We start from the raw sequence: 18,997 nt of genomic DNA, 5'->3' as shown, positions 1-18,997 counted from the left end.
TGTGATTATCTTCTTAGGATAAATTCTTTTTAGGAATTAGTTATTTCTTTTTTTTTTTGGCTGCATTGTGCGGCATGTGGGATCTTAGTTCCCCAACCAGGGATCGAACCTGTGCCCCCTGCATTGGAAGCGCAGATTCTTAACCACTGGACGGCCAGGGAAGTCCCAGGAATTTAGTTATTTCTGCATCAAAACGTAAGCACACTTAAATTGTTGAGATGATTTGCAAAAGTGCCCTTTAGAAATTTTACACTACTTATCTTTATTTCAAAGCTGAAAAAAAGCCTAACAGTTTATTAAAATTTAATGTACTCATTAGTTCTATTATTTTCCCCCCAAATTCTATACTTCAGGATAGAGATGAGCAAAAGACTCTGGATTTTAGACAGCTTCTTTGAATAGTTAAGAAAGTCAGCTTTGTGCTTAGCACAATAAAAAAATAATTTTATATTATATAATCTTTTGGTATCATTTATATTTAGACCATGTCTGGGGAATCTAATATTCAATTACTAAATTAAATGTTCTCTTTACTACTTACTTTGTAACCCTATAATATTCTAAGAGTAAACACAAATTAATAGAGTTGGTAAGAAGAGAAAAAAAGAAATTTTGTATTCCAGTTTTTAATCCCATCAAGCTTTATGACCAGTATATTTTTCCCTATACTGGCAATGTCCTCCTCATTCATTTTCATCTTTGCCAAGCTGATAGATTTTTCATTCTTTTTTTAAAATTAACTAATTTATTTATTTTTGGCTGCGTCGGGTCTTTGTTGCTGCGCGCGCGGGCTTTTCTCTAGTTGCAGCGAGAACGGGCTACTCTTTGTTGTGGTGCGCAGGCTTCTCATCGCGGTGGCTTCTCTAGTTGCAGAGCACAGGCTCTAGGCGCACGGGCTTCAGTAGTTGTGGCACACGGGCTCAGTAGTTGTGGCTCGCAGGCTCTAGAGCAGGCTCAGTAATTGTGGCGCACGGGCTTACTTGCTCTGCAGCATGTGGGATCTTCCCAGACCAGGGCTTGAACCGGTGTCCCCTGCATCCGCAGGCGGATTCTTCACTGCGCCACCAGGGAAGCCCCCAAGCTGATAGATTTTAATTTTTATTTCATTTCTTATTCCACATTCTTGTTTTTGTTCACATTTATTGCTAATATATTTGTTTGACATTTAACCTATGTGTCAAAGAATTTACACAAATAATTGCACAAGATAAAGGAGCAGCTTGTAGCAGGAGATGTATAAGTACAAGTGGGCAAAGACAATACAATTGAGAACCACAAGAAACAATAGATAGTACAAAGAGGCTCATAAAACTTCAATATTGTAATTATAAAACATAGAAAATAAAACAACCTGGATTATTTTGAATAAAGAGAAAAGTGACAAGCTTGAAAATGCCATGATGGAGTATCAAGGATCAGATTTACTCTCCTGTCTTAAACAACGACAAACTCAGATAGATATATGAAACAACAGTATTCAGACCTTGGGCATCAGGCAGCACAAGAACTGTGACTCCCATGAGAAGGCAAACGAAAGCAGCAAGGCCTACAATTGTCCAGCTTCCTTCCTGGCGAGAGTTTCCAGGACACAGCACGGGTGGGGAGGAGCCCTAACACAGCCCAGCAGTCTCAGTGAGTTAAAGGGACAGAGTTATGAACTGTGAGGACTAGGATGTTAGAATTAGCAGACAGTGACATTAAAAGTTATTATAAATGTACTCCTTATGTTCAAAACGTTATATAAGGACATGAAAGGTATATAAAAGACCACAATCAAACTTCTAGAGATGAAAATGCCTGAGATAAAAATACAATGGATGGGACTTCCCTGGTGGTGCAGTGGTTAAGAATCCGCCTGCCAACGCAGCAGACACGGGTTCGATCCCTGGTCCAGGAAGATCCCACATGCCGCGGAGCAACTAAGCCTGTGCGCCATGTCTGCGAGCCACAACTACTGAGCCCACTCGCTGCAACTACTGAAGCCCGTGTGCCTAGAGCACTCGCTGCAACTACTGAAGCCCGTGTGCCTAGAGCGAGTTTCCAGGACACAGCACGGGTGGGGAGGAGCCCTAACACAGCCCAGCAGTCTCAGTGAGTTAAAGGGACAGAGTTATGAACTGTGAGGACTAGGATGTTAGAATTAGCAGACAGTGACATTAAAAGTTATTATAAATGTACTCCTTATGTTCAAAACGTTATATAAGGACATGAAAGGTATATAAAAGACCACAATCAAACTTCTAGAGATGAAAATGCCTGAGATAAAAATACAATGGATGGGACTTCCCTGGTGGTGCAGTGGTTAAGAATCCGCCTGCCAACGCAGCAGACACGGGTTCGATCCCTGGTCCAGGAAGATCCCACATGCCGTGGAGCAACTAAGCCTGTGCGCCATGTCTGCGAGCCACAACTACTGAGCCCACTCGCTGCAACTACTGAAGCCCGTGTGCCTAGAGCACTCGCTGCAACTACTGAAGCCTGTGTGCCTAGAGCACTCGCTGCAACTACTGAAGCCCGTGTGCCTAGAGCCCGTGCTGCAGAATAGAAGCCACCACAACGAGAAGCCTGCACACTGCAACGAAGAGTAGCCGCCGCTCGCCGCAACTGGAGAAAGCCCACGCACAGCAACGAAGACCCAAAGCAGCCAAAATAAATAAATAAATAACTTCAAAAAAATACACTGGATGTGTATTGGTAGATTGTGTTTGGATGTGTAATGGTAGATTTGATATTGCAAAAGAAAAGATCAGTGGCCTTGAAGACATAAAAATAGATACTTTCCAAAATTATACGAAGTAATAACTATTACAGTGTATTACTAAGTTTGCAACATATGTTCAAGCAACATTATTCATAATAGCCAAAAAACCGGAAATAACCTAAATGCCCATGAACAGATGAATGAATAAATAAAAGGTGATATATTCACACAACGCAGTGTTATTTGACTATGGAAAGGAATGAAGTACTGATTCATGCTACAGTGGGGATGAACTTTGAAAATATTTTGCTATGTGAAAGAAGTCAGTCACAAAAGACCCACATTGTATTATTCCTTATATCTGAAGGGTCCATAATAAGTAAATCTATAGAGACAGAAAGTAGATTAGTGGTTGCCTAGGGCTCAGGGAATGTTGGAGGGAAATGGGGATGACTGCTTAGAAATAATGGGTATGTAGTGATGAAAATGCTCTAAAAAATGTTTTTGGAGTGATGAGAATGTTCCAAAATTGATGTGATGATTGTTGCACAGCTCTATGAATATAGTAAAAACCACTGAGTTTAAATGATTGAATAATATGACATGTGGGGGCTTCCCTGGTGGCGCAGTGGTTGGGGGTCCGCCTGTCGATGCAGGGGACGCGGGTTTGTGCCCTAGTCCGGGAGGATCCCACATGCCGCGGAGCGCCTGGGCCCGTGGGCCATGGCCGCTGGGCCTGCGCGTCCGGAGCCTATGCTCCGCAACGGGAGAGGCCACAACAGTGAGAGGCCCGCGTACCGCAAAAAAAATAATAATAATATGACATGTGAATTATTTCTTTTTTCTTTTATAACTTTTCTGTATTTGAGGATCCTTTATTATTTTATAGTGAACTTTTAAAATATTTATTTATTTATTTATGGCTGCGTTGGGTCTTCGTTGCTGCAAGCAGGTTTTCTCTGGTTGCGGCGACCGGGGGCTACCTTTCGTTGCAGTGCACAGGCTTCTCATTGCAGTGGCTTCTCTTGTTGTGGAGCATGGGCTCTAGGTGTGCGGGCTTCAGTAGTTGTGGCACGCGGGCTCAGCAGTTGTGGCTTGTGGGCTCTAGAGCACAGGCTCAGTTGTGACACACGAGCTTAGTTGCTCCACAGCATGTGAGACCTTCCTGGACCAGGGCTCGAACCCGTGTCCGCTGCGCCACCAGGAAAGCCCGTGAATTATTTCCTAATAAAACTGTTATAACAAAGGTGATGGCTCACATTAAATGAAGTAGAGATGCCAGAACTGTCATGGCATTCTGTAGAGAAAGAGATCAAAAGGCTCAGAGAAGTGGGCCCGCTAGTTTGAAATCTACTCTATAAAACTGGAAAACACACGAGGTGACTATTTTCCTTGGAGGGACCCAGAGAATACTGTTTATCAGGCAATAAGGAAAGTGCAGGCAAGGGAGTATCAACCTCATTGTGCCTGTCCTTGGTAAGCTGGGCCTGACTGTAGGAGATGATATTACAGAACCTGGCTCCTTAGCATTAATGGGGATAATAGAATCCCAGAAAGCCAGAGGACAAGTGACAGCAAGTTAGAAACAAAGTGGGCAGAATTGCCAAAATAGCCAGCAATGTCAGAATTGAAGCCAGAAAATTCTGACTGCAAGGAATTTTGGAAATGGGTAACAGACCATTGTACTCCTAGGGGCAAGATAGATGGGCAGCCTACAAGAGTGTTGCTTAATATTTTAAACAATAGAAGAAGAATGAATAAGCTGAAGGCTGAGCTTAATGGCCCCAATAGAAAGTTATGATTCCTTGGGACTTCGCTGGTGGTCCAGTGGTTAAGACTCCATGCTCCCAATGCAGGGGGCCCGGCTTCGATCCCTGGTCAGGGAACTAGATCCCGCATGCCACAACTGAAAGATCCCACATGCCGCAACTAAAAGATCCCGCATGCGGCAGCAAAGATCTCGCATGCAGTGACGAAGGATCCTGCGTGCCGCAACTAAGACCCAGCACAGCCAAAATAAATAATAAATAAATAAGCAAATAAATAAATTTTTTTTAAAGCTATGATTCCTTGACCAGTTTCCAGACCCAAGCCAGATCTCAGACCCAGAATCTATTATTTAAAGGAGAGGCCAGGTCCCCTGTTGAAGTCCCCTGCGACACCATGGCAAGTGTACATCAGTAATTCCCCAAGCCCTTCACTAAAGGAATCAATGGCCATTTATTCATACACTGAAGAAAGAAAATACCCTGATCTTTGCTAGGTTTATTAGACACAGGATCCAATTTGACACTAATTCTTGGGGAACCAAAGCACCATCATGGACTCCCATTAGGGAGAGGCATATGGGGACCGGGAAATAATGTGTCCTGGCTCAGGTCCACCCATATCTCAGTGGGTCCTCTGTGTCCACACATCCACTTGGTGGTTATTTCCCCAGTTTCCAAATGTGTCATTGGAATGGACATGCTTAACAATTGCCAGAACCCTCACATTGTTTCTTTGACCTGTGGAATAAAAGCCTGGTAGTAAGAGAGGCCAAGTGGAAGCCCATGAATTAGCCTTTGAACCTCGGGCAGGATAGAAAATTAAGACAATAGTGTATCTTGAGGGCAATTAAAGAGGTTAATACCACCCTCAAATACATAAAGGATGCAAGCGTGGAGGGTAGTCCAAACATATTAAGTTAATTTGCTGGTCTGGTTCTTGCAAAAATTGGATGGATCATGGTAGATGATAGGGAACTGCTAGAAATTTAACTCAAATTAGCCTAATTGCAGCAGATGTGCTGAATGTGATATGTTTAATAGAGCAGATTTATGCAGCTTCTGGTACATGGTATAAGGCTATTGAATACCTAAAGGGAATTTTGCCTCAATTCAGTTGCATAAACAAATGGCTCAGGCCTTCATGTCACCTACCACTGTTGTGCCTTTCTCTTCTCCTCATTTCTCACCTATGATCTAACGGGGAATTCCTATGACCAGTTGACATAAGGGGGGAAAACCTGAGCTTGGGTCACAAATGTGGCAGCTCAGTATGTTGGTGTGAGCCAAAAGTGGACTACTGCCATGCTGCACCATAGCCCCACTCAGGGATGACCAAAGACAGTGCTGAGGGGCTGTCCTTCCAATGGGCAGAACTTCAGGTGGTGCTCCTACTTACCCACATTGCATAGAGAAAAAGAAGTGGCCTGAGGTAAGACTATGCACAAACTCAGGCAGTGGTGGTGGCTTAAATGGAGGGGCCTGGGAGGGACCTAAAAGGAGCAAGATTGGAAGATCAGGACAAGAATATTTGGGAAGAGGCATATGGTAGCCACAAAATGTTAGGATAAGCTGTATCACATGTTAATGCCCATCAAAAATGATCTACTATGCAACAGACACTAAACAACCAAGTGCACAGAATGACTCAGCCAGTAGACATTAGCCAGGCTCAGTCCTTAGCCAACTCAGTGTTTGCACAACAAGCTATAAAAGGAATATCCATGGTTGGGCTCCCTTTCACCCAGGCTGATATAGTTACGGCTACAACTGAACAACTGATCTTCCAGCAACAAACAAACTCCAATGTGGTATCATTCCTTGAGGAGGGCAACCAGCCCCTTGGTGGCAAGTTGATTATGTTGTTACTCTTCCACCTTGGAAAAATCAGGGATTGATCTTGATCTGGGCTGACTTGTATTCCAGGTAGGATTTTGCCCTTCCTTCCCACAGAGCATCACTTAGAACTATTAACCTAGGGCTTACATAGTAATTTAAGTGTCCAAGGCTATACTTCTAGTCATTAGACTAGACTAGTCATTAGACTAGTCATTGGGTGATGGAGAGAACATTAAATTCTGCTGGGCTCTCATTAAAAATTAACAATATTTGCATCATTGTAGCAGGACTCCTTCAGTCATAAGTTAACAGTTTTAGCAGAACAGATTGAGCATGTTGATCTACCTGAGAGGGCAGGGGTGAGGCTGACTTGAGACATGACTGGATCTAGGGAATCAAACTTGTCATCAGCTCTCTCTCTCTCTGTTCCTAGGGAAGGTAGCCAAGATCATCTCTAACCTCCCTCACATTGCGCCACTTTAACAACTTAAGCAGAAAAATAAACATCTTTCTCACAGTGTCCATACATAAAGTACCAGAGAAGGTTACCTTTGGACCAATCCCTGTTGCCAGGCAGATGTTGTACAATGTGGTACACCCTGATTGGTCAGGTCTGGGTCATGTGCCTCTCCTGGTACATCATAATATTTCCTAAGCTATTTAAGGTCATGCTGATTATTAAACCATGTAACTATAAATAAAAAGAACTTTCAGAATTCTTTGGGCCATGAGAAAAATGAGAGAACATTAACTATTAGCAAAGTTGGCTTTCCTTTATGTTTCTTTTTAAAATTAATTAATTAATTAATTTGGTTGTGCCAGGTCTTAGTTGCGGCTCGCAGGCTCCTAAGTTGTGGCATGCATGTGAGATCTAGTTCCCTGACCAGGGATCGAACCCGGGCCCCCTGCATTGGGAGCATGGTGTCTTAACCACTGGACCACCAGGGAAGTCCCTACATTTATGTTTCTAGCTAACAAAACTGACTCTTTTAATCACAAAATCACTGGGAATACTGATTCACCTTTCTAGGTGGTAAACAGACAGACTCTAAGATAGTCCCAAAGATCTTCATCTCCTGGCATCCATGCCCATGTATAACCTTTACCCTTAGAGCATAAGCTGGAGCTCGTGACTCACTGGTAGCAAATAGAATTCGGGAAGTGAGCGATGGCATATTTATTTTGGGATGACCGGGGACAGGATATGAGGGAACTGAGGTCAGTTGTCTCAAGTTCAGCTGTCCAAGCCAGGCTGGGGAAGCACAGACTCCCAGTGAAAACCAATGTCAAGTGGCTCTGCATTCCTTTTCCACCTGAGGAGTTTCTCCTCTAGATCTCCACCTCCACAGTCACTGCCTCGAGACAGGAGGAAGAGGAGAAAGAGACCACCAGCAATGATTCTGATGCTGGCTAGGACCGTTGTAAATATATTGGTTTGAAATTATTTCAAATCCACTTGTTTATACCTTAAGTGGAGTTGTTTTAATCCACTTATTTATGGTAAGGACCAAAAAAAGTTGTTCTTCAAAGTAAAGCTGTTTTGACATAAGAATGAAGTAAGTTGTGTCAGTATGTCATCATGTCCTCTGCTGTTGACTGATAAGCACTTAGCAGCCCAGCTGCTGACGGGTGCCCTCTGGGGGCTTATCAATAAGAACATGTGGAGAAGCAACTATGGCAAAGGGACATTTACAATATAAAAAACCAACAGTTAGGGAGGAATATCTGAGAGTTTCAGTCAGGGCAAAGCTACCCTTCGCGGCTCTAGCTCTCTGAAGATATTGAGACACTTGCTCCTGCCCTGGCCAAGGCAACTCTTCGGTCGGCAGCGATGTTCAACCACGCAGCAGTCTCAGGAAGGGAAGGGACACCTGTTCCTGCTTCACCGAGGCCCTCCTGGTTGGCAGTGACATGAGCCATGCAATGGTCCCTGGAGTGATAACCCTCGGAGCAGCCTCGCCTGCCCACCAACACAGGCTCCAACGTTCCCTAGCAACATGCTCTAGCAAAGCCTTCTCTCCCGAGAAAACAAACTCCTATAAAAGATGCACCTCAAAGTACATTTGGACATTATTTCTGTAATCTCCCCTTGCCTGGAACAGCAGTGTAATTAATCATTTGTTTGGAGTATGTTATTTCTTTATGAGCTTATTAAAAGACATTATCCTGTATGCTATTGGCTGATGAAATTATTATAATTTCCACAGTGAACCTGTGTTAAATAAACTACTGGCAAGACAATCTCAGTCTCTGAGCACAATTTGCTGCCTCCAAACCAAATCATAAATAAAACAAGGAATCTGATCTGTAGTGAAAACAGGAAGTGAAGAAACAAAGACTTCCATACCTAGCACGTGGTGAACCCCATGGCTAGAAAGATGAGGAAGGCAACAGTCTCCAGTCTCCCTGTGCTGCACCTGGGACCCAGCTCCCCTTATTTTAATTTAGAATAATGTCCCAGGATCCCACAGAGGTGACACTGTAAATATATCTCTGCTCATCTTAGAATAGACCACCACAGCCCCACACTCCTGAAAAGCCCTATTCTCGCAATAAGTATTAATTCAGTGTGTACAGCAGAAACCCAAATAACAGTGGTCTAAACAGGATGGAAGCTTGTGTGTGTCTCCCATGACAGTGAGGCACAGTTCCAGGGCTGCTAGGGTGGCTCTGCACCATGAGGATGTCCAGGCGTCCAGGGCCCTTTGACCTTCCTTCTCTGCTTTTCCTGGGGTGGTGCCCTTATTGGGATGACCCAAGATACCTAAGACCATGTCACTGGCCCATGAACAACCAGAGAGAGCAGGAGAGGAGAAGCGAAGCCCTTTAAAAGCAAAACCTAAAACTTAGCATCTGGGTCATCATATTGGCCATAATTTAGTCACACAGACACAGATAGATTCAAGGAAGGCTGGGGAATGAATAGTTTTTAATCTGGGTGACTTTGGACCCAGATAAAACTATTACTGTGGAATAAGGATGATTTTTGCTATACTTAGTAAATTTTTAAAAATCAGGAACGTCAGAATTTTTATTATCAATGTCTTAACCTGAACCAGATTTGTCTGTAAAAAATGGAATATTCTCAGAACATATTGTTAATTGAAAACAAAGGTACAGGTAGAATGTGTAGTAAAATCACCTGATAAAAAAGGAAATCTCCCTCTATAATACTATAGAAACTGGTAACAGTGGTTGGATCTGGGGAGGAAATTTGGAAAAATTATTGATGGATGGAGGAGATAATTTACTTTTCACTGTATACACTTTTTTATTATTTGAGCTTTTTAAACCTCATGCGTGTATGTTGTGACTTGATTAAATTGACATTCGTTAAGTGGAACACAGGGTGTCGGAAAGTGAGCCAGTTCAACAGAAGACCACAAGAGAAGTTGAAATAATGTTTATTATTCACAGGTCCTGGAGGAAGCACACAGCAGGGCTTAAGGGGCCACACAGCAAGGTCAAGGCAGGGTGCAGGCCGAGCGACAGACAGGGCCTGGAATCTATGCCTTTATTAGGGTCCATGGGTGGAGTGCTTTGGGATTCCCAAGCTAAGCCCAGATTAGTCAGTTCAAACCAAAAACGGCAGGGTTTTGGTAAGGTCCTAATATGCACACAGGGGGAAAGCTTTGGGAGGCAGGGGAGACTGTTGCTCTCAAGGGCTGATGGGGAGGTCATAACAGGAACTTACATTTGCTTGAGACTTTGCAGGCTGTTTATCTAGGGCATGCAATTGCAGGAGGGGCTGGGGTTAGTTCAAGCTCCCTGCAGGCCTGTTGGCCACACAAAATGGATGCCAAGGCAGCAATATTATGACGTTGTTTAGCTAAATAGTTGATTGGCCGGTTGAAATAAATTTTGAATGACCAAAGAAAACCCCACATTTTTTTAGCAAGCATTTATTAGGCAGTTATTATGTGTCAGGTTTTCTGTGAGGGCCTCAGTGAGTGAAACAGCAAGGAATTCACAATGGGGCTGACTAAGCTGGTAAATGCAACATGCTATAATAGTGCTGGGAAACCACTTTTGGGAGGAAGCAGTGTCTAAACTGAGATCTGGAACTCCCAGATACAGAGAACAGACTTGTGGTTACCAAGGTGAGGGTGGGAAGAAGATCGGAAGTTTGGGAATTATATAGAGAATGGATAAAGAACAAGGTCCTACTGTGTAGCACAGGGAACTATATTCAATATCTTGTGATAAACCATAATGGAGAAGAATATGAAAAAGAATATATATACATATATAACTGAATCACTTTGGTGTACAGAAGAAATTCATACAACATTGTAAATCAACTATGATTCAATAAAATTTTAAAAAATAAACTGAGATCTGGAGGAAGAGTCCAGGTAAATGGGCAAGGAAACATTTTAGGGAATCAGCATCACTAAGAAAGGCTCATAGAGAATGGGGAAGTGCAGTGTGGAGGAACTATCAGCAGTTCAAGGTGGAGACTAGAAAGAAAAGAGCGCTGGGGCAAAAAGCAAAACTGGAGTGGTGAGCATGCTCCAGATCAAAGGCTGTCTCAGCTTGTGTTGTGCTGAGGTATGTTCCTTCTAAACTCAATTTGCTGAGTGTTTTTATCACAAAAGCATGTTGTATTTCATCAAATGCTTTTTCTGCATCTACTGAGATAATCATATGATTTTTGTCTTTCGTTCTGTTAATGTGGTGTACCCCACTAATTGATTTGCATATGTTAAACCATCCTTGCATTCCCAGGGATGAATCCCAATGATCATGTTGTATGATCCTTTTAATATGCTGTTGGATTTGGTTTGCTAACATTTTGTTGAGAATTTTTTCATCTTATTCATCAGGGATATTGTTCTGTAATTTTCTGTTCTTATAGTGTCCTTATCTGGCCTTGATAGCAGGACAATGCTGACCTCATAAAATGAGTTTGGAGGTGTTCCCTTCTCTTTTGTTTTTTGGAAGAATTTGAGAAGGACTGGCGTTAATTCGTCTTTAAATGTTTGGTAGAATTCACCAGTGAAACCATCTGGTCCTGGGCTTTTCTGTGCTGGGAGGTTTGGGGTTTTTTTTAAATGGAAGTATAGTTGATTTACAATATTGTATTAGTTTCAAGTGTACAACAAAGTGATTCAGTTATATATATATTTTTTCCGATTATTTTCCATTATAGGTTATTATAAGATATTGAAAATATTTCCCTGTGCTATACAGTAAATCCTTGTTGCTTATCTATTTTATGTATAGTAGTTTCTATCTGTTAATCCCATACCCCTAATTCCCCCTACCTTCCCCTTTAGTAATCATAAGTTTGTTTTCTATATCTGTGAGTCTGTTTTTGTTTTGCTATATACATGCATTTGTATTATTTTTAAGATTCCATATACAAGTGATAGATATCATACAGTATTTGTCTTTCTCTGTATGACTTATTTCACTCAGTATAATATTCTTTAGGTCCATCCACAATGCTGCAAATGGCAGGATTTCATTCTTTTTTTATGGCTGAGTAATATTCCATTTTATATATGTCACTTCTTTACCCATTCATCTGTTGATGGGCACTTGGGTTGTTCCATATTTTGGCTACTGTAAATAGTGCTGCTATGAACATTGGGGTGCATGCATCTTTTCAAATTAGTGTTTTCATTTTTTCTGGGTATATACCCAGGAGAGGAATTGCTGGATCATTATGGTAGTTCTATTTTTAGTTTTTTGAGGAAGCTCCATACTGCTTTCCATAGTGGCTACAGCAATTTACATTCCCACCAACACAGTGGGAGGGTTCCCTCTTCTCTACACCCTCTCCAGGATTTATTATTTGTAGACTTTTTGATGATGGCTGTTCTGACTGATATGATACCTCACTGTGGCTTTGATTTGCATTTCTCTAATAATTAGTGATGTTGAGTACCTTTTCATGCGCTTGTTGGCCATCTGGAGAAATGTCTATTTAGATTTTCTGCCCATTTTTGGTTGGGTTGTTTGTTTTTATGATATTGAGTCGTATGAGCTGTTTGTATATTTTGGGTATTAACTCCTTGTCGGTCACAATGTTTGCAAATATTTTCTCCCATTCTGTAGACTATCTTTTCATTTTGATGATGGTTTCCTTTGCTATGCAAAAGCTTTTAAGTTTGATTCGGTCCCATTTGTTTATTTTTGCTTTTATTTCTTTTGCCCTGGGAGACTAAGAAAATATTGCTATGATTTATGTCCAAGAATGTTTTGCTTATGTTCTCTTCTAGGAGTTTTATGAGTCATGTCTTATATTTAGTTCTTTACACCATTTTAAGTTTACTTTTGTATATGGTGTGAGGGAATGCTCTAATTTCATTGATTTACATGTAGCTGTCCAGCTTTCCCATGTGTTGGGAGGTTTTTGATTATTGATTCAATCTCCTTACCTGTTACTGGTCTGTTCAGATTTTCTATTTCTTCATGATTTAGTCTTGGTAGGTTGTATGTATCCATTTCTTCTAGTTCATCCAGTTTGTTTGGCGTATAGTCGTTCATAGTAGTCTTTCATGCTCTTTGTATTTCTGTGATATCAGTTGTAATGTTAAAGAGTCTCGATAGGAGGCAGAGACCACATCTTGCCATAAGAGAAGAGAACTCAATTTTCCAAACATGCAGCTGTACACAGGAGTGAGGCTCCTTCACTCACATGACCACATGCTGAATCCTGACTCAGGACATGGTGACACAGAGATGCTGGGTGTGTGCACAAAGCATTTGGCAAAGGTGGTATGTGGCAGTAGTGACATTCAGTTGCCAAGAGCAACAGTGATAGTCCTAGCCACAGGGTCCAGTGTCCAGCATCAGGGGTGTCATGGTAACTGTGCCCAGCAGCAGGGCAGTGGTTCCTATATGGAACCACTATATGGTCCTATATGGAACCCAATTTAGGATGACATCATGAATTCTGTTCCTGTGTCGATTCACGCAGTCCCTGAAATAAAATGAGCCCCCAAGTATGTATGCGCATACACACACACACACACACACACACACACACACGTACACATACACGTTTCAATTAGAAAAACTTGGATTCCATTGATTGCACCAAGAAGTGAGTGAGAAGTCAATGCAGGGAATAGTTTCAGAGAGCAAGAATTCAGAGATGTTCTTTATGCTGAGCTGATAAACACTTCCTCAGTCTTCCACCTGGCTACATACCTCAGGATAGAGAGAATAACATAAATGTCCCAGCAGATGTCTTGTCTTTTTCTTCCCAAGAAAAAACATCTAAATGTGGATTTCAGACCCCTCCCGACTCTGAGCGCTCTCTGATCACTGACCTCAGTGGTTCCCAATCTGGCTGAGCCCCAGAATTGCTTGCAGGGATTGTTGCTAAATACTCAGGCCTCTCCCCAGACCCACCATCTCAGGATGTTGGGCACGGAGCCCAAGACTTGCTTATTCAACAAGTCCTACAGGTGAGGCTGATGCACAGCTATGTGGGAATCCTGGTCTATGTTTTTGCTACTAAATGTGTGATGTGAAGACGAGCAGCATCAGCACCGACCTTGTTATAAATTCAGATTCTTACACTCTACTTCAGACCACTGGATCTTAATGAGATGTCCAGGTAATTCTCGTGCACAGGTAAGTATGGGACTCCCTAGTCTCTGTGCCATATGACACGGTGTCAGAACGTGCAGTCTGCTCAGGTGTGTGGTCTGATCAGATTGCATAGCATTGGGGGCTCCAGGGTTCCATCCTTGTTCCTTCCTCCTCTAGTCATCACTCCCTTGGTGATCTCAACTGTACTCAGCTTATAAATAGCACTCATACGGTGTCACTTCCAAAATCTATTTCTCCACCCAAGACATCTCTCCTAAACTCCAGACATGTAAGTCCCTCTGACAACCTCACTTGCATTTCTAATAGACATCCAGATTCAGCATTTCCTCATTTGAATACCCATAATGTGGCTTCAAATATGCTCCTCCCAGGGTCTCCCCATTTCCCCTGAAGGTGCTCCACATGCCTACTTGCACAGTCTGAAAGTTTGGGTGTCCTCTTTGATTCTTCTTTCTCACAACCCAGTTTTAATCCATTAGGAAATGCTGTAAAGTCCATCTTTAAATATATCCAGTTCCGGGACTTCCCTGGTGGCGCAGTGGTTAAGAATCCGCCTTCCAATGCAAGGGACTCGGGTTCGAGCCCTGGTCCCGGAAGATCCCACATGCTGCGGAGCAACTAAGCTCGTGCGCCACAACTACTGAGCCTGCGCTCTAGAGCCCACGAGCCACAACTACTGAGCCCGTGTGCCACAACTACTGAAGCCCACGCACCTAGAGCCCGTGCTTCACAACAAGAGAAGCCACCACAATGAAAAGCCTATGCACCACAATGAAGAGTAGCCCCCTGCTCACCACAACTGGAGAAAAGCCCAAGCGCAGCAACAAACACCCAATGCAGCCAAAGATCAAAATGAATAAATAAATAAATAATAAAGCCCTATTTTCCAGGAAACCGTCTTTGAAAAAAAAAAAAAAATATATATATATATACACATATATATTCAGTTCCAATCACTCTCCATTATTTTCCCTGCTCACACCCTAGACAAGCACCAACATTTCCAGCCTGGACACTGCACTATTTCCTACAGTTTCCACTACTGCATTGCTCACCCTTCACTTCTCGATTCTGTTCTCAGCGCAACAGCCAAACTGATGCTTCTAAAAGAAGTCATACCAGGTCCCTCTACTTCCAAAACTGTCTTGGAGTGCTACATCTTCCTCAGAGAAAAGTCAATCCAATATTCTCAAAGCCCACATGATCTGGCCGGACACTGGATTTCATCTCAATTCCTCTCTCCTCCAGCTACAATGGCCTCCTCACTCTTCCTTGAACACGCAGACACTCTCCTGCCCTACTGCACTGGCACTGGAGGCTCTCCTGCCTGGAGAGAACTTGCCCCAGACATCCTCGTGGACATTCCTTCATGTCCTTCGCATCTTTACTCAAAGGTCACCTTCTCAATGAGGCCCACACTGACAATGAGGCCCTAGTAAAACAGCCACCTTCCCTGTCCCCACACACTTACATGCTGGGTCTCCTTCCTCAAAGCATTTACCAACCTCTAAGGTAAACACTTTCTTTATTACTCTGCTTATAGTACCCACTCTGCCCCTTCCCACCAGAACATGCTCCACAGGCCAACAACTTTGCCTGACTTTAGTTTTCTGAAGTTTCTTAGATGCAAAAATAGTGTGTCATGTATCTGACACACAACATATATATCGGTTGAATGAATGATCAGTGGCTAGCACCTCCATATTCTAAAGGCAGTATCTTTATCAATGTAGCCTAAGGCCACATGTTGTTCTGTGGCAGCTACAGCACGACATCTACTCTCACTGGTATCAATCCTGCCTGGCTTTTCTCACAAGTGCTGCTCTCCCTCCCTCCCTCCTTCCCTCCTTCTTCTTCTTCCCACACCAACCCTCCTGCACACCACAGCACACAACTTCTTTCCCTCTTGAGAAAACAATGGTCCTTGACCTATGCGTCCTATTTTCCAATCCACTGTAAATCTAAATTAGACTCGGCTTTATAAATCCATGAGTCTGGCCTGAAGCCAGCACTAGCACTACTAGAGCTAAGAAGATAAGAGCAGAGAAGATAAGAGGAATTTCTAACATGAGAAACTATCAGATCCCTCCTCTTGTTGGAAGCCAAGCTGGAGCCTCTGTGCCATGACAGCGTCATGGAACAACAATCCAAGACAGCGCTGCAGGGCAGTGCTGCGCCCAGGAAGCTGACTACATCTCTTCTGATCTGTTTTGTAATTTTGTGCTTCTGCCTTGAAAAAGTACATGGGGGATTTGCCCCCCACCCCCGTCCCAAGCTTAACCGTGTAAAACATCCTCTTCCCCCTCCCAAACCAAAACCTACGAATTGGGACTTTTTAACAACAGCCCCTGGCTGGTGGGAGAAAAAACAAACAGCCTGGAAATGTAGGGTTGTTTCTATGGAAAACACCAATAATAAAAAAGCAATGGCCCTACATGGGAGTAAGAAATGATTATGGGTATTGTTGCTTCTGGTATAAGGATAAATTAATCATACAGAGTCAACTGCCAACATTGGAATTGTTGACTCGTCCATTCAGACAAGGCTTCTTGCCCAGAAGAACACAATGATAGACTGAATTGTGAAATGTATTGTAGATAATTTAGGGGTACATTGTTAAGACTCGTCCATGCGGACCTCTGGGACACATAGGAAAGTTCAGGAAACTTCCTCCTTCATAGTTTCTTTTAATGGCTTGTTACATATTAGCTTGGCTTTGTTATTAGTACGGATTGAACCTACTCTAAGAAAAAACAATGATGTTTTGAAAACCTTTAGAATTATTTTAAAAGTACATATAGAAATATTAGGTACAATCTATTATAAATATCTTCTGAAGTTTTAGCTAGGCACCTGATGATGCAATCACTTAGGGTATATAAATCTGACTGTGAGAAAATAAAGAGAGAGAGACCATGCTTGTACATACACAGTGTTATTGAATTATTTAACTTCCCCTCGCCGACGCTGTCCATCCCTCACGTATTCCTGGACCTGCAGGAGCTGGACTCCCGCATCCTCTCTACTAATTCTGGGATCTGGTTCCTTAAAGAAAGGTTGGGGAAAAGATGGAAAGAACAATCCAGAAAATAGCCTTAGAAGGAGGGCAAGAGCTGGATGAGTCAGAAAACTCATTTCTGCAGACCACTGACACTACAGTGAGCAGGGAGCTCCTGGGCCTCGTGGGGACAATGACAGGCAAAAATCACTCCTGCTCCTGTCAGAGATGGGGGACACCCAGAGTAAAATGAGACTAGAATTCATATACAAGAACAAGAAGAGGCGTAATTCTCTACAGAAACAAACAAACAAACAAACAAACAAAACACCTAAAAGATGAGGGCTGAGGGCCAGACCCAGTCCTGAGTCCTGGCTGACCCAACCACGTAAAGTCCTCACTGCCCAGAGTCCAGGAGACACGACAAGGTCCAGGTGATGTCCGAGTCCCTGTGATCACAAGTCCTGGTGGGACAAGGTTCTACTGAAGGGACAAGGACAAAGGAGCTGAGAAGATGTGACCAGGAGTGACCACATCAAAGCCCACGATGCAGTGAGCACGGAGTGGGCACAGGCCGCGTCCACACTCAGCTCCTCACAGCCTCCTCCTGTCCCGCCTGCAGCAGACTCAGCGCAGCAAGCACACAGATTGTGGAAGGTTCTCAGCGCTTCCATTTATTTCTCGCAAATTTTAAGAATCTTCCTATCTTTTAATTAACCCACCAACCCCACCTCATGACAAGAATCAGAAGAAACAAATTCATATCCAGATTCCTATTTTCAATAAGGAGTAACAAGCTGCAATTCAGTGCAACGTGAAGTTAAGACAGGGATGGAGACGGCCCACCCCCACCTCTGCTGGAACAGGCAAGTGGATCAGGGAAGAGAACACAGGTCAGGGTGGGGAGGGGTCGTGGTGGGCAGGGGTGAGCCAGTCTCCCCACCTCCTCACATTATGCTACGAGGAACACAGACACATTCAGATGCAGCTGCAGAAACAGAAGTCAGGGGATCCAAAGTCACAAAGGAGGGGGGTGGGGCATAAACAAATCTTGCATCACTCAGTCCCACACAAGGCCACTCTCTCATACTGTGAAAGAAAATAATCATGAACAAATTCAGGTCAATCACCGTAAGTGGTTCATTCTCAACAGCCCCCCCGCCACATGCTCAAAATGTCCCACTCAAAGAATCTCCATAACCCAGTGTGTTCCCTCTGCCCCAACCTCTCTCCCATTTTGGGCCCTTTAGGGCCTCACCTTTAGAATCAGTGAGAGCATCAGAGCCCAGAGCGCTGTCACTGCCTAGGGGAGAACAAAACAGGAAGCGGCCAGAGCCCAGAGATGTGGCTAAAGAAGGAATCATGGGGTGGGTGAGCTCCCCCATCGGCTCCTGTCTGCACTATCCCAAGGATCTCAGGGTTCACCCTCCACCTCCACCTCTGCTCAATACTTAATTGCAGCCTGAGAATAGTCCCTCTTTTTCCATTTGAGGAAAGAAACACAATGTCCTGTGAAGCCAGGGAGAAGGCAGGTCATGAGGCCCTAAAGGAAGCCCCTAGTCCTGAACCCCAGGGAAGTTTCCTGTGACTGAAAACCCAGGGCAGGAACCAAAAACATGAAGAAAGTAGATATGCAGGGACTGGACCAACCACCCTCCTGGAGGCCTGTCCTCAGTAGTGACATTCCCTGACCTTCAACTCCTAGGAATCATGTCCCCGTCACCAGATTCATCACGTTGATATTGGTCTCGATTTTCACATGTGCCTTACAAAGAATAAGTGCAAGCAAAAGGCCCCAGACTTACTAAGCACACATGTGTGGATGGTACTTCCCAGTAACGAGGCAGGCAGACTTCTACGTGGGCTTGATTTCCAAATTTCTAGTATCTCTGCAGCCACAGGACGCGCTCTTTTTCCAAGTAGTTCTTGTCTCTCTCTGTGAAGTTCCCACCAGCCTCCCATTTTCGTTTGGTGTATTGAGCAATGAATGTTGCTGCTGTGTATTGCAGAGTCCATATGCAAGCTCAGGTAGTCCTCACCATCACAGCCATACTGCCAGTGCCCCGTGGGCCTGCCTGCTGGAGCTCACAGGCGTAGGTGAACTGGAGGGTGTGGGGACCTGCC

The 18,997-nt window shown here is 43.5% G+C and overlaps 1 protein-coding gene and 1 non-coding gene across 11 annotated transcripts in view; both read right to left on the bottom strand.

The window, feature by feature from the left end:
• The window catches only part of LOC102996517 (H-2 class I histocompatibility antigen, Q9 alpha chain-like), a 68,774-nt gene that overhangs the window by 8,055 nt on the left and 41,722 nt on the right, over positions 1–18,997 (bottom strand). For 5 of the 10 annotated variants that reach the window (XR_003676702.2, XR_008615844.1, XR_003676701.2 and 2 more), the window contains one exon: positions 16,146–18,996. The exons of 1 other annotated variant lie outside the window; for it this stretch is intronic. Coding sequence is in view for 1 of the 9 variants with exons in the window: in XM_024121683.3 (XP_023977451.2) it covers positions 18,043–18,221 (179 nt within the window). In the remaining 8 variants the exon portion in view is untranslated. Of the gene's footprint in view, positions 1–9,513; positions 12,828–16,145; position 18,997 lie in introns of those variants that run through there. 4 more of the 10 variants (XR_003676706.2, XR_003676705.2, XR_008615845.1 and 1 more) reach the window with 4 other exon arrangements.
• TRNAW-CCA (transfer RNA tryptophan (anticodon CCA)) lies at positions 7,182–7,254 on the bottom strand. The gene has a single exon. It is a non-coding gene; the product is annotated as a tRNA-Trp (tRNA).

The sequence above is a fragment of the Physeter macrocephalus genome, chromosome 18 (genome assembly GCF_002837175.3).
Source record: "Physeter macrocephalus isolate SW-GA chromosome 18, ASM283717v5, whole genome shotgun sequence".
Classification (NCBI taxonomy): Eukaryota; Metazoa; Chordata; class Mammalia; order Artiodactyla; family Physeteridae; genus Physeter; species Physeter macrocephalus.
The sequence above is the reverse complement of the archived record's forward strand: the minus strand, read 5'-3'. Positions and strand labels throughout refer to the sequence as shown.